Source organism: Hippoglossus stenolepis, chromosome 10 (assembly GCF_022539355.2).
Source record: "Hippoglossus stenolepis isolate QCI-W04-F060 chromosome 10, HSTE1.2, whole genome shotgun sequence".
NCBI lineage: Eukaryota > Metazoa > Chordata > Actinopteri > Pleuronectiformes > Pleuronectidae > Hippoglossus > Hippoglossus stenolepis.
In genome coordinates, this window is record NC_061492.1 from 23,977,711 (window position 1) to 24,000,424 (window position 22,714).

Sequence of the window (22,714 nt, forward strand, 5' to 3'; positions counted from 1 at the left end):
GTGCAGATGGATCAATAATACATAGTTCCTCATTGACGTTTATGAGGTAAACCTGTTACCACATATTGTAATAATGTCACCACTGCAAGGTTACATTGACTGACAATATCATTTTGTATATATTGTGCTGATTAAAAAAGCAGTTCTACAATATTAATGCATTATAAGTATGGACTGGATTAAAGTGTTAATTCCTATATTGTACATAAATTAATGAATACTTAGCTGTATGTAATGAATGGCTTCAAAAAAAAACTTTGTAAATCTGATCCAAACCATATTTGGATGTTTTTGATAGATAGATAGATACAGAGAGAGAGAGAGAGAGAGAGAGAGAGAGAGAGAGAGAGATACATAGATACAGTAGATACAGTAGATGTATGGATAGTCTGAGCAAAGCCTTCGATTCAACAGTGTTACTCTCAGTCTCAGTACACAGGACACCATACTTCCTACATTAGCACTGAACATTGAAGTTGGGTTTAAAATCTCGAGAGGAGAAATAAGATTTTGATCAAACACTTGTGTGGTTGTCTGCTGTTACACCCCCGATAAACTCCAACACATTGTCTGTTTGTGTAATTTGATTCTGTCCTGCATTGAGCCACCTGACACCTCCCACATTCTAGACCTGAGAGGGTTTGCCTCAGCAAACACTCCAACCAGGTTTCTGTGTGTTTCAGTTCTGTCGTTTAACTTTGAACCCACTGCTCTTATACAGCCCAGGTGTACAGTACAGTCTCAGAGTTGGCCTAACCATTCCCTGTCACCTGCTGACTGGCTAAATGGAAGTGGAATTGGAGACGCTGGCTTTCGTAGAGACATGCAAGGAGGGATGTCTCCTTTGGTTGTGGAAGGGTTGCTCCTTTGCTGGTCTCTAAGTTTGTGTTAATGCAGTGAGGTGTGAAGATTCCCAGTGGATAAACTGCTGAGTTCACTTTAAAGGGGAATTCTGTTTTAGATTTTTCAACCTGGGCCCTTTGTTTATAAATGTGGGTTAATCCACTCAAAAAGTGAATCCAAAGACTTTTGAGTCAGTCCAGTAGAACTTCTCCACATCCTTATAGGACAACTGGGACAACTCACGAAATGTCCACTTAAAGTCTTTTTTTTACCAATAAAAGGCTCATAATATTATTGTGGGTCTTTGCTACGAGTATGGTAACATTACACATGGTGAATCTGTTTCTGACGGGGACAATGTCCATAAAGCATTTGACTTTGATGGCCGTCCCTTGTAGTATATGGATTAAAAAGTTCCTACAAATTGAAGCTTGAACAAGGAGAGAGAGGCAACAACCAGAGGAGGGACAATGTGCTGTTAGTTGAGCGAGACATGTGTAATGTTGTAACTCTCCTGGCAAAAATCCGGAATAACAGTTTGAGCCTTTTATTAGTGAAACAAAGCCTTTTTAGTGGACATCTCATGGATTCTATTCATTGTCCCAGAAGATTACATTGGAGCCGCTGCCATTGTGTCGAGGCTGCAAGTGTAGACAATCTACTGGATTCCAAAAGTGTTTTGCTTATAAACATATGGGCCCAGGTAGAAAATACAGTGGAAACCACTTTTACACTTTTACACTTCTTCTTCACATAGTGATCATGATATAGTGATCAACCGTTTATATGGATCAAAAAGCTTGGGACAGAATCGTCTATTGTTTAAATAATTCGGTTACAGTGATCAAGTAGTCCACTGTGTTCATTTAAGGTCTTTTCATAGATGTTTGGACCATAAAAACGTTATGTTTTACAGTTTTTACCGGCCCTGTCAGTCAGTCACTGCTCCTCTCTGTGTCTCTATCATTCGTGCTGCGCACTGCCAAACACCTCGAGCCAAACCAAGCGCGCCCCACCATCTCCTCCGGCTCTTCATCGTCTAAGTTTAGAAATTCTGTTGTTTTTACCCAGTCTGATTAAATACATAGGTCCGGTGACACTGTTTATCTGTGTGTCTGTGTCAGCCTGCAAGACAGAGGAAGAGAGCGAGCAAGTGAGCAGCGGAGTCAGTGTGTGTGTGTGTGCAATGTTACCTTTCCCTCAAGTTCTGGGACTGTCATACAGAATCTATGCAATGCGTTATAGTAATTAACTGTTTGTCCTGATCATTTTGGTCCAGGACAAACGTTTTCACTATCCACTTTGATGGAATTCCCCTTTAAGGTTTATCCCAACCTGGATATAATGTTCATACAGTAGCTGTGACCACCATTCATATCAGTTACGCTAACTTTGTGCTCGTGAGAATTCAAGGCAGAGATCTGTAAACACAGCAACATGCACGAGGAGTCGGGCGATCACACAGATGTAAATAAAAGTGCTATCATGGATATGAGTCACATGTGGGTTCACATGAAAGTGCACAGACCTGAAATGTTGATCATAAGAAATCTTGTGGGTATTTTCCACAGTTAGTCTTTAGCAGAGCTCCCACTTTCCAAGACATAGTTACTGAAAGACATGATAAGCAAAATCACCATATTAATAAGATCTAATTGGTAATAAACCAGAATTGTCCTTCATCACATAAGCTATGTTTGTTTTGTTTTCGGGTAATACCTTTCTTCGGCTTCATACATTTCCTAGTTGTGGACAAAATTTTGCAGTATGGCAACTTGTTGGTTATGACCAATGCTTGTCTTATCAGGGCTTGAAACAAAAAAAAAGCAGCAAAACCAGATAGGCTTCAACGGGACACAATATAGCAATGTCCTCTTTCTCATGGCTGAATATTGTGCCTTTACCAAGAATCTCAATATTTTCACAGGGTCTAACTTTACTCCTAAACCATCTTGTACTTTTTCTAGATTAAGAAGAATAAGGAGTACCAGAAACAGAATTGGAAACTTCCAGAGCTTTCCCGAGGCTCTGACATACAGTATCATTATCTAAGCGTAGATTGTAGTGAGACATTCCAGCATTATGATGACAATCTTTTGAATTCAGTGTCCTGCAAGTCCGCTGCAAGGCTGTTCTCCATGCTGCCGGCGTTGCTGTTTGTGGAAACGAGCAGAGTGGAGGACGGAGATGAGGTGGAAACACAAAGAAAAGAAGAAGCTCGACTCCCTCCACAACTAAAGGACACAGAGCAGAAAGACATGTTTTCTGTGGACCGAGGAGCTAATGGAAGCCTTGAACAACTGGTTTGCCTGCAGGCTGTGACGATGGAGAGGACATGTGCTGGACTCTTATTGTGTAATATTACTGTATAATTTTTTCTCTTATGCTCTATATGTTCTCTCACGTGGAATGGGACGTGGGTGTGTTTGAAGTATGTGGGTCTTGCTGGTTGGGTAAAGACAAACAACTTTGCGTAATGCTTGTGTGTGTGTGAGAGTGAGTGTGACGGAGAGAGAGAGAGAGAGAGAGAGAGAGAGAGTTTGAGGGAGAGAGGGGGCATATGGACACATGTGAGAGGGAGAAAACATAAAATATAAATTCTTTGTCAGTTTATAGACTTCAAAGAATAGAGTTTAAATAAAACCACTGACATCTCTACCATCTACATTTAAAGTGTCCTTTTGTTGACATATACATGAGCATGTTTGCCTTTTACCAAGGAGGTTGTTGTTTCGCCCTTCTCTGTGTGTCTGTTTGTTTGTCAGCAGGGATGGAGGCTAGAGGCACGGGCCAGGGAAGAGACTAACATACTTTTGGTCTTCGGTTGAAGACGTGGATCCAGAAATTTCCATTATTTTTCTTGACAATGTGAAACTGGGCCAAACCTTTAAGCTCCAGACCATGAAAATAACCAAGCCAAAGACTTGTGACCCCCCACAGACTGTATACATCGCAGTATCAAGGTCCCACCAGTACACGCTCTAGACCAATCTTAAGTCAAGTTGCTCAGCTGTCAATCATGATATTTTACTGCATATTTATTGCATCAAATAACTAATTAAAACCAAACTTACCAGAAAACTTAATATTTGAACAAACATCAGTGTGATACCTAAAATAACACAAACCTTCTCTGAGAAAAAAGGTCCATGTAAATGGTCTGTAATTAGAAAGAGCTTTTCTAGTCTTAGTGACCTCAGAGCACTTTACAGTAGTTTTACATTCACCCACTCACACATTCATACAGTGCATCTATGTGCAGCACTTTCTCTGGGGTTCAGTATCTTGCCCAAGGACACTGGCATGTAGAATGCTTTCATGGAGGAAGTGGCGTTTGTGACCTAAACTGCATCCAGCCACCAGGGGGCGATTGATACTCTTTGGCTTTGCTTTTGGGGAGCCATCATGTCATCTATTTTAATATACAGCCAATGGTTGAAGCACAGTAAAGGATATTGATTTTAAGCACTTCCCCAAAAAATGGCCTACGTGCACGTGTTGCAATGTTTTCCTGTGTGATCACCACTGAGATAAAACCAAAAGCAGAAACTCTGGAGGTGGAACTGCTGTGGCTGGAGGAGAATGCCATCGATCCAGTTAGCAGGTCTGCAGCCGTCAGCGGCAATGCTCATTCTCATGATTAACGTGAAGCTGTGCGAGTGAAGACCAACGCCATTAACACATTCAGCACGGCAGCGTCTGTCGGCAGTTGTGCCCGTTCTTATTATTAACCAGGCTGCCAGCAGTCTAATCAACTGGAAGACCCTGATGTCACCTTGACTTACCCAGAGGACACAGAAACATCTCTGCCATCTCTTATATAGGTTCACATTTTTAAATCGACTTTGAAAGAGTACTGACCTGCTCATATGTTGACTGCATGTTTTATTTCTTATAATACTTATTAATTAATAAGAACGGACTACTACAGATCTCCTTCAAACATGCTTCCAGGACAAGGTCTTCAGATGATGCAAAAAATATTGTATTTTTGTGTGACCGTGTTTACCTCCTTAGCGCTGGTGTAAAGCACGGGTCAGGTCTTTCAAATGAAGAAGTTTGGAACATGCAGGACTCGTCTGTCAGAGGGGACAAGAAGTGCTATTCATGGACAATTTTTATCAATGTACAAATATGCATAACTGAATAATATGCAAAAAACAAAGTGGTCTGAAAACTTTCTGAAGCTGTGATAAATAAACATCAAGTTAACGGTTCAGGTAGCTTATTATTTGATTTAATGTACGAATTGTCAGCAGAACTCTGAGAGTTATTCATGCCAAATCTTTCATTTGTTCACATTAAATATTTCACATAATTGTCAAAATAATTCACTTGAATGTTATTAATTCTTTGTTGTTTCTATGAAGCAATCAAAACCATAGAAAATGAGCAGAATTTCTAACTGACCCCCACATGAAAAATACCACTGAAAACCCGGATGTTTCTATTAGCTGTCGGACCTTTTCTGTGGGACGGGGTGTGGAAGCTCCAGCCTCTGGGTTGTAAAGGGCCCATGAGACATCATTAATAATTATTTTTCAAAAGTAACTCAGGAAAGGCAGCAATTAATTTTTTCCAAGAAATGAAATGACATATTTGCCTGTATGTGTGTGTGTTCGTATAATAGTACCACTCATGAAGGCATTAAACAAAGGTGGGATCTCATCTACTTATTATCTGTATGTAAACTCATCTGGAACTCCTGTACTTCTTGTGAAATTGAATGGAGAGTAGATGAATTGAATTCAGTGAAATAAAAAAAAAAGCAACAAAACATTTACTTCAGCATTTTCATGACAAAACACAGTACAGAGCAAAAACATGTGTTCACCTGCATACATGTGACCACAACGTGACACGGTCACTGTGTCTACAACACACACAGTCCTGACAGAGTCTCATCTACACTTTCTTTGACAACATGACCATCCATGCACTTGTCTTCCTGTAGTCGTGGATCAGTGCTCCGTCAATCGGTTGATCATTTCAACTGCAGCACCACCTGCAAGACACAAATACAGCTCCATGTTTTTATCTTGGTAATAAACAATAGAACCACTGTAATGTGATTGTGTTGCTCTTGATTACATCCTACGATAACTCCATATCATTTATACCACTTTAGTTTGGTCTTAAATTCTGCAGCCAAGTAGCAAAAAAATGCAATACATGCAGCTTTAAAGGGACATGCTGGTGTTTTATTATCCTTATTGGTAATGGATCCCATTAAAGAACAAATCCAACACTTCACTGATAAATGTTCCTGTTTGAACAAAAGCTTAACGTGTGAATTTCCAGTAAGTGACAGAAGGTGCTGTGCCTGACATGACTGCACCAGCTCGCCAGATGGTTCCTCAGCCATCATCCACAGCATGTTCAGAAATAGAGGCGAGAGAGGAGGGAGATGCTCTCGGCCTGACACAGACTCTGTGAGGGGTGAGTGTGATAACACAACTCGTCCCATCTGTGGCTCTCAGACTCCAAGTTCCACTGACTCCTACTTATGTCATACATCTTTAAAATAGCCCACAGAATATTGTATTTTATTCATATGCTTTTTAATATACAAGTAAGAAAAAGTAATTTCCCCAGAGAACCAAACACTGTGTACTGCACAGCTTCTGTCTGCTTGTTATAGAACAATGAAAACAATCAATTACAGTCACTCTGATTTTCTATTGCCCGTGTCCACACACGTGTGTGTGTGTTAGTTTGTATACACTGTATCTTAATGGGGAAAAAAATTATGTTTCTACCACATAACACACTTTGCTTTGACGTATACAATACTATTCTGTACATTCTGGCATTTATGTGATCACTTCCTGTATGGCTTGATTCACAGTAGCCTCAGAAAGTCTTCACTTTGTGCACACTGAATTATTACATCCACCATGGAGGTTATGTTTTCACCCCTGAATGCAGAATGAGTCAGGGGAGAATCCATAACATTTTGCTCTGCATCTGGATCACGGGGCAGATCCAGGATTTTCACTAATCGTTATTGAAAAAAAAGAATTTGACATATTTAGACTTGAGACTGAAATCTGTAGTGTGCAGTTTGATTGATTAGAAGACTGTTTTATCGAAGGTATGCTCTCCACTGAGTGCCATTCTAAATGTAATTTTAAACTGATAAAACTGTCATATTCAATTTTCAATCAACAGACAATGTCCCAAATGGTAAAAGGGAAAGTGTGAAATCTAAAGCTGAAACCTCCCATTTACATTAGAATCCATTCAGTATTTGTAGAAGGCTCTTTGGCCTCAAGTTTTCTTTGGTGAGAAGATTCACACACCTGGATTTTGATATTTACTACTGAACCGCCAACACAAATGAGAGGAAAATAAAAATTAGCGCTCTCTGAAGTCACTGTACTGAAGAGCTCAGGCTTCAACCGTCCTGACACCCGGTTTTATTTCTTCATCAGTGTGAAACTTTTAGCAGCCGGTGGCATTTCCTCTAATACCTTATAAATGTCTTTTATCTGAATCATTCATATTTGAAAAGTGCCAGTGTATCCCCAGCGGGATCACTGCCTCCTGCAGTGTCCCTCACTCTGCAGACACCTTGTAGATTACGGATACTAAATACAGATATTCGTTTTCATGAATCTGTTTAAAAAAAAAGAACTGCAGCTAAAAGTTCTGTTATTCTTTATTATTTTCTATACGACCACTAACAAACCACACCCCAGAAACTGTCGGTGGGTCAGTTACCAGGTTTGGACAAAAAGCAACAATGTGTGAAATAAAAAAAAAAAGATAATATCTGTGATTCTTCTCTCATTTTTATGTTTTCATCAGCGTCCGTTCGTTAGTTGACAAGAATACACAAAAACGACTGAACCGATTACCATTACACTTTGTGAAGGGGTGGGACCTGGCCCAAGGAAGAACCCATTCAAGTTTTGAGCAGAACCGAATAGATAAATAGGAAAAAGAATTCCCAGAAATAATTCAATCTATGGCGGCAGCAGCGGTGCACATGCATGACGGTGACTCTAACGAGCAACAGATCTAGAGTGACAGGTGCGCAGACTAAAGAGAGAACTGCCTTGCGTGCCACTTGAGGCTGCACGCACAACTGCAGCTGAAACTATGAGGTAAGACTGTCTGCATGGTCGGTACAAATATTTATAGAGTTCAACTATGTTATTATGAAAAGTATAAAAAAAATTTGTATCTTTCCTTGTCCGTGGAAGGACAAATTAGATAATGGCGGGCGGCCACAGTCAAGATAATTAATGGGAAACACTGCTCTGACATGGCGTGATACAGCATTAGTTCTGTTTTGAGAAACCTAACACTATTATATCAAATTAGCTGTTCTTATTTGTTCGCTCTGTATAATCAGATTCACATGACAGCTGGTAATCACCTGACTGGAGTCCAAATCCTTCACAATAAAACCCCTGCGGCCCAGAGCAGAGCTACTTCTAAAGGTAAACTCTCACTCATGCAAACAAAAGACACACACACACACACAGAGCATTCAGCATTCATTTGTGTCACCTTATTAGCAGCCTCGAGTGAAGTGATGAGTGTGTTTAGCTCCTCTCTGTTCATCTCCATGGTGACAGGCCGGAGGTCTCCGTCCTCTCTCAGGTCCAGACTGAGGCTGAGCAGAGGAGTGTGGAGGGATGAGATCTTATCACTGGACAGAGCCAACTGGAAGAAGAGGGACAGGAAGAGAGGAGGTGTGATTAGAACATGGTGGCACTGCGGGGACAGCCTGAGGGGACAGCCTGTGTTTCCTGACATCATTTGAACTTCGGTTTGAATTGACCTCTTGGGGCTGCATTCTCAATATTGGGCTATATTCAGCCAACATAAAGATCCAGGCCAATCAGTGGCAAGCGCATCCTATATTCTTGTTTAGTTATCAATAATAAATAAAATACCTTTTAAAATTTGCAAAATGGCAGACATCTCGAAATGAAAACAATCTCATTTCTGTGACAATAATGTGAATCATTTTGTGTAAAAATTAAGTTTTATTTTTGATCTACTGACTATACAGCTCTAGCTGGACTTAGTTCAAATAATCCACACTGTAGAATATATATACAGTATATACACTGCTCAAAATAATGAAGGGAACACTTAATGGTCACAGTAAAACACCAAGTCAGCTCGACTTCAGGTTTATCAATCTGTCCATTTAGGAAGAACAAGTGATTGTGAATCAATTTCACCTGTTTTGGTGCAAATGAAAGTGACAACAGGTGCAATGAAGAGGCAAAAGCAAGACAACAACAGAAAGGGAACAGTTTTATATGTGGTGGCCACAGACATTTGCTCTCTCCTCATCCTTCCTGACTGATTCTTCTCTAGTTTTGTGTTCTGCTAGTGTCCTTGTCACTACCTGTAGCATGAGGCGGTCCCTGCAGCCAAATCAGGTAGCACAGATAATCTAGCTCCTCCAGGATGTGCACCAGGAGAGCTGGACAGGGCCAAAGAAGGGCATCAACCCAGCAGCAGGACCGGTTATCTGCTCCTTTGTGTGAGGAGGAACAGGAGGAGCACTGCCAGAGCCCTACAGTAGGACTTCCAGCAGGTTACTGGTGAGCATGTTTCTGACCAAACTCAGAAACAGACTCCATGAGGGTGGCATGAGGACCTGCCGTCCTCTGGTGGGACCTGTGCTCACAGTCCAGCACCATACAGCTCGATTGGCATTCGCCAGAGAACAGAATTGGCAAATCTGTCACTGGCGTCCCCGTTCTCTTCACAGATTAGAGCAGGTTCACACTGAGCACATGTGACAACCTACACACTGCCTACACACTCTAGCCAGGCATGTTGCATTGTCCTGCAACATGCCTGGCTTTAGTGTGTAGGCAGTTCCTGTAGGCAGTTCAATGGCCCTACGTTCCCCTGACCTAAATCCAATTGAGCACCTTTGAGACGTTATGTATCAGTGCATCCGACGCCGCCAAGTACCGCCACAGACTGTCCAGGAGCTCACTGATGATCCAGGTCTGGGAGGGGATTCCCCAGGACACCATCCACTGACTCATCAGGAGCGTGCCCAGATGTTGTTGGGAGTGCATACAGGCACGCGGAGGCCACACACACTGCTGAGTCACACGAGTTGAAATTCATGCAAATTTGATCAGCCTGTGATTTAAATGTTTTAATTAGATTTTCGGTGTGGTTTTGAATCCAACCCTCAGTGGGTTGATGATTTTGGTTTCCATTGTCCGTTGTTACGTAGTTTTGTTCTCAACAAATTATACAATGTACATCAGAAAGTATTTTCAACTTGAATCATTTGATCATCATTTAAGTGTTCACTTAATTTTTTTTGTAGTGTATTTTGTAGTCTATCAGTGAGATTACTTCTTGGAGAAAAAATCCTCATAAAAAGTTGTTATCCTGGAACCAGGCTGACCGGCTACGAGATTAATTGTGACCATTAAACATTTGACTTGAAGTAAAAAAAAATATTGGACAATGGAAAATGCAAAGGTACAAGTCTGTATACATAATTATTTTAAGAGTGAAGGAACTACACATCCCAGGAAGCACTGCGAATGATCCCTTTCCAACCATTTCCAGAGCGCTTGTTCTTGAATTTAACCTTGTTAGAATGGTGTTGCAATATATTGTAGTTTGTCTTATATGTATGTACATAATGTTTCATATAGTATGTGTGTATATATATATATATATATGTAGTAACTTGGTGAAGTAGTGTAACATAAGTGTTGTCAGCGACATGGGGCATTACTCTGTTTTTGACTGCAATCACCGCTCGGTGGTCCATCAAGAGCATTTCCACGGTAGCTCCACCAATCAGAGGCGTCACTATTACACCTGAGGATTGGGGGGTATTACTTCTCCGTGACATTGCCAATTAAACATGTTTATTCGTTACAAACTCTGAAAGTTAGATGATTCTGTTATTGATGCCAATATCATTTCATGCAATTCTGCTGCTCATATACGTTTCATGGTTAGTGTAGTTGTAATTAGGGCATTGGATTCACATTTATCTTTTTATGCCACATGAGCAAATATATGAAAAGATAAAAATAGGGAGCAAAAGATATATTTGCATGCATGTGTCTCCTCTTGCCAACTGTCACTTGATGTGTGCCAAATGATCACCTGCAGGAGACCATCTGTCCTGTGTGGTGCTATGTCTCATGCACATATTAAGAAGTCTCTCACTGAGACTGGGTGTTTGCAGTGTGCCAATGCTTTAACGCCTCTTCTGTGATTTTAAAATATGATGCTAAATCCAGTTATGACCATTCCACATCTGAAATATGAGACAGAAACACATGCAGCATCGAGTCACCTTCAGCTGCCAGTCGAAATCCTGCAGAGTAGTAGAGGAAATGCAGTTGGTTCTATCCAAAAGAGCATGTTGGATCTCCTCCTCTCTGGCTCGAACCACACTCAGCAACATCTCAGCGTGACTGCTGACCACATCTCTCAGCCCAGCCAGCACCTGTACACAGACAGACAGGAGGACAGCTGAGAATCTGACCTGAGAGCAGCCGCTCACTGCAAAAAAACAAGAAAAAAAACATGCTTCCTTCACACAGAACATGTGGCATGTTCATTATCATATGTATGTCACAAAACACAGCCACAGTTCAATAACATAGTGAAGATCCTGACATGTATAAACTAATGATGTCGTGAATAATCTATTATCTTTAGGGTTAGGTTCCCTCCTCATGTCTTAATACCAACCTCTTCATCTGAGCTGTTGTTCCCCACTGCCAGACGGAAGAAGGCCGTCAGGGTGCTGAGCAGCTCCAGCCACTCCTCCAGGCTCCAGGTGGCGCTGTAATCCGCCCGGCGAGGAGGTTCCCGGCCACACAGTCCATCCACCACCTTGTGACAAAGCTGCACAGCAGACAGTATTAGGAGGACTCATTTAGTAGAGTAGTTCAATTTAAGGATTTTGTTAATGGTGTATTTGATCAAACGTTACATGAAATCTGCTCATACATTTGAACTGCTGCGCTATGAAAAAGGTCCTTAACCTTCCTATATCCCACCATTCTTGTATGCTGAGGCTGACCAATCAGAGATCCTGCTGTCGCTCTGGGCGATGGACTTGATTTAATCTTTCAGTGCAAATCTTCAGATTAAAGAGACATGAATTTAAAATGTACCCGAGGAGCCAAAAGGTTAGGACCACACACATATGAAGCAGATAACATCAGAAGTTTGAAGACTCTGGAATAGCGTGGACGCTAGGCGTAACCGTAGCAACAGTGATTCAAGTTAAAACTAAAACGTGTTAGTGTAGACGAGACGTCGCCTCAGTCAAAGAGTGAAGCCATATAGATCCCCAAGTTCAAAGTGTGAGATGGATTATGACTGACAGACACATCAGTAAACATATTGCAAAATACATTTGACCATTTTAAAACTAAATGATGAATTCATTATTCAAAGACATAATGAGGACACATATACATTTAATTTTACTTGGATCTGTTTTCTTTGATTTTCGATTTTGCATTAAATGCCATTAATTTGCTACTCGTCTTTGATGATTTGTTTATTTTGTTTTTATGTTTCCTCTTCTTGATCCCCTTTGCAATGGGTGTTTAGACATAAAAACAATATAATCAATAACAATTGTATATACATTATTTGTATTTTATCAATCACATTTAAATGAAACAATTTATAATTGATTTGAATGTAGTTTTGTATTATGTAAATGTATGTATTGATTATAGTCGGACACGGAGGCTTGTTATTATTTTTGGTGGCACACTACAGACTCCACAGCTTTTTAAATAATGGGACAATGATTAATAAAGTATGTAATTAACTCTCACGTTTAGATACAACACACACACACACACACACACACACACACACACACACACACACACACACACACACACACACACACACACACACACACACGTTGCCAGTGGCCTCTCGTCTCCAGAGCTGTGTTTTAACAGACGCGACTGTAGTTGTAGTCTGTGATATGGAAGACATACGATCCATACTGATCAGAACCTCTGCAGATCCAGAGAAACCCTGTTTTTAAATGATTGTATTTGCTCCTCGGCCGGTCGGAGATGTTTCCCCATGAGCTCTCAGTGGAAACTGTGAATGTAAACTGTGGCTTTTCTTCTCTGTTCCCTTAAAGAAGCGAACCCCCGTGTCGTGACTGTTGAGTGAAGCGGGGCACGTACCTTCAGACAGTCCGTGACAGCTAACCTGCTCAGTGAAGCCACCATGTTTTCATTTTCACTTGACTTCCGCCTGCTGCTGGTCAGCTGAGCTCAGTCACATGACGACATGAGCTGCGTTCAGCGAGCTCGGGAAAAAAAAGACCTGCTTCTTCTTCAGTGAGTTGGTACTAAATGTGTGTGGGAGTATCTTGTAAAATAACTGTTTGATCTTTGTCATCATATTTAGATTTATTGTATTGATTCATTGCTAATGTTAATATTAACTTCATATTTGCTCGGACGCTGAATTAAATTTTTAGACCTACAAAAAGTGACCTTGATCACGGTCATGGTTGCAGCATTCAGTTAACATAAATCACTTGGACGCCGAATTTACCACAAAGGCGCATCAATTGGAGACGTTGAGTTGACTTGAATGAAGTTGGTTTATTATTGTTAACACGGGAATAAACATTTAAAACTTGGTAAATTGTCGCTGGAGTTCGGTTGTGCGATGCTCTGCAGGCGAGCGGAACGCCTCTCCGCTCGAGCAGTATGTCACATCCTGGTTGTTGTGATGCGCAGCGACTGTTAGAGAGCCGCTCTCCCCGCCTCACTCATCTCCGTGCCCCGACAGACAGGGATGTCGTGACCGGAGCCGCTCGAACCGGACGTCAGAGGAGGAGACCGCGCATGGACATCGGCAGGGTGAGTGTTTGTCAGGGTGGATCCAGGCAGCGGGCGACCACCTCAATGATTTCTGTAATGGTGAACAACACAGCGGCGAACAGCAGCGTCCCACAGGAAGAACGTATCAACTGATCCTCCTGTAAACTGAAACTAAAGTACAGGTTACAAGTACAGGTTACAAGTAAAGATCACAAGTACAGATCACAAGTACAGGTGACAAGTACAGGTGACAAGTACAGATCACAACTACAGGTCACAATTACAGGTCACAAATACAGGTTACAAGTACAGGTTACAAGTAAAGATCACAAGTACAGGTCACAAGTACATGTTACAAGTACAGATCACAAGTACCGGTCACAAGTACAGATCACAAGTACAGGTTACAAGTACAGGTCACAAGTACAGATCACAAGTACAGGTCACACGTACAGGTCACAAGTACAGATCACAAGTAAAGATCACAAGTACCGGTCACAAGTACAGATCACAAGTACAGGTTACAAGTACAGGTCACAAGTACAGATCACAAGTACCGGTCACAAGTACAGGTCACAAGTATAGGTCACACGTACAGATCACAAGTACAGATCACAAGTACAGGTCACACGTACAGGTCACAAGTACAGGTTACAAGTACAGGTCACAAGTACAGTTCACAAGTACAGGTCACAAGTACAGGTCACAAGTACAGATCACAAGTACAGATCACACGTACAGGTCACACGTACAGGTCACAAGTACAGGTTACAAGTACAGAAGCTCTTTTTGTGTGTGGACTTGTTTCGCCATGTAAGCGACAGATTAAAGCAGCACATTAGATCCCTCTGACATGGCTGAGGTGTCATGCATCCACCTCAGAAGAAAGAGTGTAGATGTCATACCCAGAGGTCGTCGAATTTGATTAATGGCACAAAAACAAAAATGCCACGACGTCATGCCTGCCCAGCTTAGTATTCAGAATGCTGAATGAGAACATGCATATATTATTCATAGAAATGTAATCATTCATGTAAACATAAAACAAAATCTGGTACATATTCTTGCAGATTGTATTTAGCCTTATTCTGTGATGTAACTCACAGCTTAGATCAGCACATTAGATCCCTCTGAAATGCCTGAGGTGTTCAGAAACCACACCAGAAGAAAGGATGTCGATACCATAGCCAGAGGAGACATTCCACACCTATCAGTGTTCTTTTCACCAAAAACAAAATAAAATCATCCCGATCATCTTGATTTTGATGAATGGCATAAACATTAATCACACTACATCATGCATGCCCAGCAGAAAGCTGAATAAGAACATGTGTATATTGTTCATCGAAATGTCATCAATTCATATAAACCTGTAAACAATCTGGTGCCTTGTCTTGCAGTTTGTACTTGGAATTATTCCAATGTCTAACTCACACATTAGATCTTACTGACATGAGATGTTTACTAATCACAGCAGGAGTGTACAAATCATAACCAGAGGAGACAGCATGGTGACTGTCAATAAAAGTAGATGTTGAATGTTGCACTTTTTAAGGGAAATGGACCAAAAAATACATTTCTGTACAAGACTGACTGAAGTATTATGGGGAGAGAGGTTATAGCTAGAAAGATGAAAAGCTCAATCAGAAGGAGAGTGCTGTTGCTGTGGAGCTGCTAGAATCAGATATACAAATTGTCCCAAAGTGTCAGTTTGTCCTGAAGATCTGTCACAGAGCGAGTGCTGATCCACCGCAAAACATTTCCACTTTTTCTCTCCAGCAATGAAATAGACAAAATATATACGACCCCTGCAGCTCATCCAGAATGCAGCAGCTCGACTGGTCTTTAACCTAAGTTCACTCACACTACTCCGCTCCTCTGCTCCCCTCACTGGTTACCAGTGGCTGCCTGCATCCGTTTCAAAACACTAGTACTTGCTTACTGTGCTGTGAACGGATCGGGTCCAGTCTACATCCAGGACATGGTCAAACCTTACACCCCAGCCTGTCCACTCCGCTCTGCATCTACCAATCAGCTTGTTGCTCCCTCACTGCGAGCTAAACATTCATCAAAATCACGACTGTTTGCTGTCCTGGCTCCTAAATGGTGGAACAAGCTCCCCAACTATATATATATATATATACAGCGGGTAAAATAAGTATTGAACACGTCACCATTTTTCTCAGTAAATATATTTTTAAAGGTGCTATTGACATGAAATTTTCACCAGATGTCGGTAACAACCCAAGTAATCCATACATACAAAGAAAACCAAACAAATAAGTTCAGAAATTAAGTTATGTGTAATAAAATGGAATGACACAGGGAAAAAGTGTTGAACACGCTGACTGAAATTTATTTAATACTTGGTACAAAAGCCTTTGTTGGTAATGACAGCTTCAAGACGCCTCCTGTATGGAGAAACTAGTCGCATGCATTGTTGCTCAGGTGTGATTTTGGCCCATTCTTCCACACAAGCCAATCTTGAAGGTTCCGTGGGCCTCTTCTATGAACTCTGATCTTTAGTTCTTTCCATAGATTTTCTATTGGATTCAAGTCAGGTGATTGGCCGGACCATTCTAGCAGCTTTATTTTCTTTCTCTGAAACCAATTGAGAGTTTCCTTGGCTGTGTGTTTGGGATCATTGTCTTGCTGAAATGTCCGCCCTCGTTTCATCTTCATCATCCTGGTAGATGGCAGCAGATGTTTTATCAAGAATGTCTCAGTACATTTTTCCATTCATCCTTCCTTCAATTATATGAAGTTTGCCAGTGCCGTATGCTGAAGAACAGCCCCACACCACGATGTTCCCACCTCCACACTTCACTGTTGGTCTGGTGTTTTTGGGGTGAGGTGCAGTGCCATTTGACCTCCAAACATGGTGTGTATTATGGCATCCAAAGAGTTCAATTTTGGTCTCATCTGACCAGACTATATTCTCCCAGACTATATTCTCCCAGTATTTCACAGGCTTGTCTAAATGTTGTGCAGCAAACTTTAAACGAGCTTCAACATGCTTTTTCTTCAGCAATGGAGTCTTGCATGGTGAGCGTGCATACAGGCCACGGCGGTTGAGTGCATTACTTATTGTTTTCTTTGAAACAATTGTACCTGCTAATTCCAGGTCTTTCTGAAGCTCTCCACAAGTGGTCCTTGGCTCTTGGACAACTCTTCTGATAAATCTTTTCACTCCTCTGTCAGAAATCTTGCGAGGAGCACCTGGTCGTGGCCGGTTTATGGTGAAATGATGTTCTTTCCACTTCCGGATTATGGCCCCAACAGGGCTCACTGGAACATTCAGGAGTTTAGAAATCCCTCTGTAACCAATGCCATCAGAATGTTTTGCAACAATAAGGTTGCGGAGGTCTGGAGAGAGCTCTTTGCTTTGACCCATCATGAGATGTTTCTTGTGTGACACCTTGGTAATGAGACACCTTTTCATAGGCCATCGGTTGGGACTAAACCAGCTGATATTAACTTGCACTGACAAGGGGCAGGATTGTACGGAAGCGTATTGCATTCACTTGAAAAAAAAAAGCTCTGTTTTTCTGAGATAGTTGTAATCTAGTATTTTGATGAAGTTACATTTTGCATGGACGTTTCGCATAGAGCCCTTGTTCAGCGTGCTACATGTAACTGCTGCACTCTTAGACAGTCTTTTGTTTGGCAACGTTTCTTGTATTAGCGCCATGACGTATAGCGTCGCTTAAAACTGTCAGACTCTCCTTCTGTATGAATAACAGTGAACTACAAAAGACTAACAAACAAAATATTTGAATTATGGACACAAATGAAAACTATATTTCCTTTATCTATCATATCCCCACAAAATTCATAATATGTACTATACATAATCATGTCGTGCAGTATTTATAAAACGTTATTATATTGTTATGATCGGCATTTCAGAGACAATTATCTCAGAAAAACAGAGCTTTTTCTTTTCCAAGTGAATGCAATAAGCTTCTGTAGGATTGCTTTCTAATAACTGATAGATTTCAGCTGGTGTCTCGTCTTCCCATTCCTTTTTGCACCTCCCTTTCTTCTTGTGTTCAACACTTTTTCCCTGTGTCATTCCATTTTATTACACATAACTTAATTTTCTGAACTTATTCATTTGGTTTTCTTTGTATGTATGGATTACTTGGGTTGTTACCGACATCTGGTGACAATTTCATGTCAATAGCACCTTTAAAAATATATTTACTGAGAAAAATGGTGACGTGTTGAATACTTATTTTACCCGCTGTGTATATATATATATATATATATATATTGCACTTACTGTATATTTGGCACTTACGTGTAGAACTTTGTAGTTTGGCTTTTTGAAGCTAATGCACTAACATGATTGTTGCTGTTCCCGGTTTGTACCCTCATGGTTGAATGCACTTATTGTAAGTTGCCCTGTCGCTTATGATATGTAATGTTATTGCAGTGCACTGGTCTAACCAGTCTGTTTAGCTTATGACCATATCGTTTAAAAAAGCTCTAAAACTTTATTATGAGGATCTGAATGTATAACTGCCAAAGGTTTTAACTATAAACATATTATTGAGTCAGACACAGTCTAAATATTTCCAGTCAGAACAACAAAGCTTCAGAGAGAGGCAGAGAGGGCAGTGGAGATCATGTGACCTGATGGGCTTCAGTCGTCTGGGTCTGTGCTGTAAACACCCAGCTTCTCCTTCAGCCTAAACACTGAGAATGATCATTATATCAGCACTGCCTATAAGAAGAGTTTTTAGTTATGCACAGTGTGCATTTTATGTCTCATCATGCTATTTTATTGATGTAATTTTCAAGCTGCTTACACTATTGGAAAGTCATTGTGAACATTGGTTATTTTTAGGAAGTGAAAGACTTATAAGAAAGAAGGATGCCTTGCAAAGGGCATGCTGGAATTTGGAAAATGTCACTTCCCCTAAATAAACACCACATTTAGTCAGATTGAATTCTGGGCAATCAGGAAAAACAAACAGCTGCCTTTGACAAGTGGTTTTATGTGGCAAGCATCCAATCTTTAAGCTTGCAGACCTGTTTAGCACATGTGGTACAGAAACTGTTACAACTGTTTTTAGGAAGCAGATGGTGTGGGATTAACCCCTCAACTATCAGCATGTAAAACAGTGTGCTTGTGAAATGCAAATAAAGCAGAGATCTATATCTGTCTGTGTGGGTTTAACAACAGTTTTCCTCATCAGCAGCAACCAAGCAGCAAAACTCCACCATTTCTTTTAAATTCTATATATTCGCTTTAACAGCATAAAAGAACATGACCCCTGCTGTAACTTCAGTTGTTATCGCTTTTCACTGTAAGTCATTGTCCCACCTGTGTGCTGAGAATGAAGTTTGGCAAGTTAGGCATGTCACAGATCCCTGTGAGAGAGTTGTGTGCTTTCGTGCAGAGCCTCGGACCTGAGACCGGACCACACAAGATAGTAGACCGCTATTTTATTTGTACCTGAATTGTACATTTATACATGTCATATTATTCATAGTGAGCTCAGGCAATGAACCAGTCCTTAAAATTAGATCTGTGAAGAGACATTTCCTTTCTTTTGGCAGCTTTATCCCCTGTTCATGTGTCACTTGATCTGTTTGTTTATAAGCAAGATTAGGCAAAAACTACTGGACTGATTACCACAAAAAAAAAAGGTGGAATAATGTGTTGTGGGTCTTGGAAGAACCCATTCAATTTTGGTGTGTATCCGGATTTGGAGGGTGAATTCAGGATTTTTTTCCCCCTTTTATGAGAGATAAGGCGGGTGTGACTGAACTTAAATGGTAAATGGTCTGTATTTATATAGTTCTTTTCTTGTCTTAAATAACTAAAAGTGCTTTACAGTACAGTTTGCCATTCACCAGTTGCTGTAAAAACTCTAATTTATTTTTAGTAGTTTTTCCTTACTCTTGTTAAGGCTTAAGGGCAGAAGACAAATTGTGATTTGTGAATATGGGATATAAAAATAAAATTTGATTCACCAATTCAGGCAGCACTTTTTTCTATGAGGCACCATTTGTGGTTAAGCATCTTGCCCAAGGACACCTCGGCATGCAGATGGGGAAGATTGGGATCGAAACACAGTCCTTCTGGTTGGAGGACGACCGCTCTGCCCCTCAGCCACAGCTGCAACTTTAAGGCGACTACTGGGCCTTGTCAGATTGTGTAATCTACATCCAAACTATCAGTAAATCATGGTGAAAGAATGTAATGTGATGATGTAATGAGATTCCAGTGTCCTTTTGACCTCATGCATGTATTTAACTCTGCATCTTGTGCCTCCACAGCATGAGTGCCTTCACTGTTGTCCTATTTTCTTGGGTTCCCTTGAGCCTTTGTTTTCCCCTCAAAGCTTCTCTCACATGTACTGTACCTGTAAAGACGTAGAAATATAAATGATCTTTAAAACTTGCAGACAGGTTGGATAATTACAACCTAGTGAGACCAATTACTATAATATATTGTTTGTGGTCTTGTCTCTGTAGGAATAGGACATTTTGTAATTCCACCGGGAAGCAGGAAGCAGCAGGCCACAGAGGAGGGGGCCCGGACACTCTCACAGCCCAGCTGCCTAGATGGAGCGGCTCCACTGGGTGCGGCATCGCTGTCGGACGCTATTGGGAGACTCAGGGGGGGGCTGGTACTCTTCCCCCGATGGCCTGCCCAACAAAAGCTTCCACGACGCCTATTGGTCTCCACATAGAGTCAGAGGGAAGCGAAGAAGTGTGTTTGCACGCCATGGGCCGCACCAACACGAGTATGAAACCTTCTCCAAAAGCTACAAGGGCAATGCCATCCGCACTACCAAGTACAGACTTTTGACCTTCATCCCCATGAACCTTTTCCAGCAGTTCCACAGGTCAGATCATGACTTTGGCAAGTAACTGAAAATAACAAAATGACATAATTTCTGTGCTTTTTTCAATCATAATGGTGTCAATAGAATGATAATCTTTGCTCAACCTGTTCTCAGGACTTTATGTCAGCAAAGTGGATGGAGTGACCCAATGAGCGAATGGTTAGGGCGTATCCCACATGGGCCCTTAGTCTTGATCAGCAGGTCTCTGGTTTGACTCCCAGGTGGCCTCACCATACAGGCTGCTGCATGTCTGTCACACCCTCAATCCCAGGAAGGTTCTTACCTTGTGAGCGACTAGGATTTTAGTGAGTTGGCCCCTACTTTGTATGAACTGGAAACCCCTGTTCCGCATAAGGATGGGAAATTACATCAACCAATCAATGTGACAAATGCTGCTTAGGATGAGGTAACCCCAGGTTTGTCTTTCCAAAGCAGAACAAATGCTGAGAATTATACCTACTTGGAGGCTGGAGCAGGAGTTAGGCCCTGGCTGGACATGGTGTGACCCACTCCTCCTGCTCTGCCTGTAAGGACAGCAACTGATGCGCCTCCAGTTCCTTATTTATGGATTTTCACCTCTGTGTTGTTTTCCCTCCAGAAAGCACACAGTTCTCTGAAACCTGTTAAGCAGAACAGAGAGCAAACAGAAAAGCTGTCTAGAGAGATGGAACATCAGTAAAAGGCTCATATGTTGCCCTAGTGAGATCCTTCAAAACAAGATGCAAGTCACACCCTGGTGCTCATGAGGCACGGCCTGGACACACGTGACAGGCTCCCTGGTGATTTCTGTGCTTCACGGCAGAGGTGCTGTGTGTTCTCAGCAACACATTGTGGTGTAATGATGGCAAACGATTCCTTACAGCAACATTGGCCAGGTTCAGACCTGGTATTACATTCATCCTGAGTGATCGGGCCATAAGTGGACAGGTCTAAGTACCTCAGAGGAGGTGGTCTAAGACGCATTTAGCTTTTTTCTTTTCAGCAGTGTGAACACAATTGTGTCATGGGCCACATATGAAGGACCTTGAATGCCCCTTAGGCTACATACTACATTTTGGTTTGAAGGCGCGTCAACTCCGCTATGGATGCGCCTGGTGTCCGCTGCAGAGTTTTAGAGCTGCTAAATCTGAGGTGTTTGAAAACACTGCTGGCCCCATTATAGTTTGAAAACTTCTGGCGCTGCATTTTATTCTGGAATGGCAGAAACTGAGATGTTTGTAAGCGATGATGTAGACACTCTTGCTTGTTGGGTCTTTGAGTCTTTGCTGATTTGTCAGCCTTTCTGTCCTCTTTTCCCTCTTATGGCTTCCAGTGATGCATCTGTTGTAATAATTAACTTTCCCCAGTTGTGTTCCTTTGATAAAGAATTCCCTGGGGGTGATGACTTGAATGGTTGATTAGAGGAGTAAATCAATCTTGTACCTGGACCTTGTCTCTGATGCAAGAAAGGAAAAAAGAATGCGTCTGATGTTAAAGGGATAGTTCATCCAAAAATTTTAATTCAATCATTATGTACTCATCCCTATGCCGATGGGGGGTGGGTGAAGTGTTTGAGTCCACAAAACCCTTCTGGAGTTTTAGGGGTAAACTTTGTTAGAGCAGAATCCAATACAATTGAAGTCAATGGTGAGTCCTTCTTCAGACGTAATAAAACAAGAGAAAAACCATAACATGTCTCCATACTGATCCTGTGGTGTCATCCAAGTGTCCACAAGCCCCGACATTCATATTCAACTCAAAACGAGGTCATTTACACCCTGTTTTAAAGGTTCAGTGTGTAGAGTTTAGTGACATCTAGTGGTGAAGTTGCATGCTGCAGCTGAATACCCCTCACCTCACCCTCCCCTTCCAAACATGAAAGAGAACCTGTGGTAACCTTCAGTTGTCATAGAAAGTGAAAACATCACTAGGACTATTTTGTATTCGATTTCTGCCAATAGATCCCTTTCACCTAAATCTTACCCACTGGACCTTTAAGCCGAAATGTCCACTGATATCTTCCAACGAGGTGCATTCAGGGACAGTCGGAAATGCTAACGTCCGCTAGCTTAGCCACTTCTGGTGGACTTTTAGGCTTAAACACGGTGGAAATTACCTCGTTTCGAGTCGAATATGAATGTCGGGCCTTGCAGACACTTGGATGACACCAAACGAGCAATATGGAGGCATGCT

General features: G+C 41.5%; 2 protein-coding genes across 3 annotated transcripts in view; one reads left to right on the top strand and one right to left on the bottom strand.

Annotated features, from left to right (window-relative positions):
- Nucleotides 1-5,606: 5,606 nt before the first annotated feature.
- Nucleotides 5,607-13,148, bottom strand: commd8 (COMM domain containing 8). 2 transcript variants are annotated; one of them, XM_035167584.2, is made up of 6 exons: nt 13,032-13,090; nt 11,868-11,950; nt 11,557-11,712; nt 11,156-11,308; nt 8,362-8,517; nt 5,607-5,848 (listed from the first exon to the last, which is right to left on the bottom strand). In XM_035167584.2, exons 2-6 carry the CDS (start codon nt 11,868-11,870, stop codon nt 5,828-5,830), a joined length of 489 nt encoding a protein of 162 aa, XP_035023475.1. In that variant the 5' UTR covers nt 11,871-11,950; nt 13,032-13,090; the 3' UTR covers nt 5,607-5,827. The 2 variants fall into 2 exon arrangements, with proteins under 2 accessions (XP_035023475.1, XP_035023474.1); XM_035167583.2 differs by lacking the exon at nt 11,868-11,950 and having other exon boundaries at nt 13,032-13,148.
- Nucleotides 13,149-13,371: 223 nt separating this feature from the next.
- atp10d (ATPase phospholipid transporting 10D) overlaps nt 13,372-22,714 on the top strand; it is a 36,579-nt gene continuing 27,236 nt past the window's right edge. Inside the window, exons 1-2 of the mRNA XM_047341640.1 lie at nt 13,372-13,718; nt 20,169-20,542. Coding sequence (XP_047197596.1) covers nt 20,259-20,542 — 284 coding nt within the window. The 5' untranslated portion in view covers nt 13,372-13,718; nt 20,169-20,258. The remainder of the gene's footprint in view (nt 13,719-20,168; nt 20,543-22,714) is intronic.

Excerpts from the sequence above, each read along its gene's own strand:
- commd8 (XM_035167583.2), bottom strand. The coding sequence starts at position 13,076 with ATGGTGGCTTCACTGAGCAGGTTAGCTGTCACGGACTGTCTGAAG. Across the intron at positions 11,309-11,556 it reads ACAACAGCTCAGATGAAGAG|GTGCTGGCTGGGCTGAGAGA; the intron begins GTTGGTATTAAG and ends GTCTGTGTACAG. Across the intron at positions 8,518-11,155 it reads ATTTCGACTGGCAGCTGAAG|TTGGCTCTGTCCAGTGATAA; the intron begins GTGACTCGATGC and ends CTCTTCTTCCAG.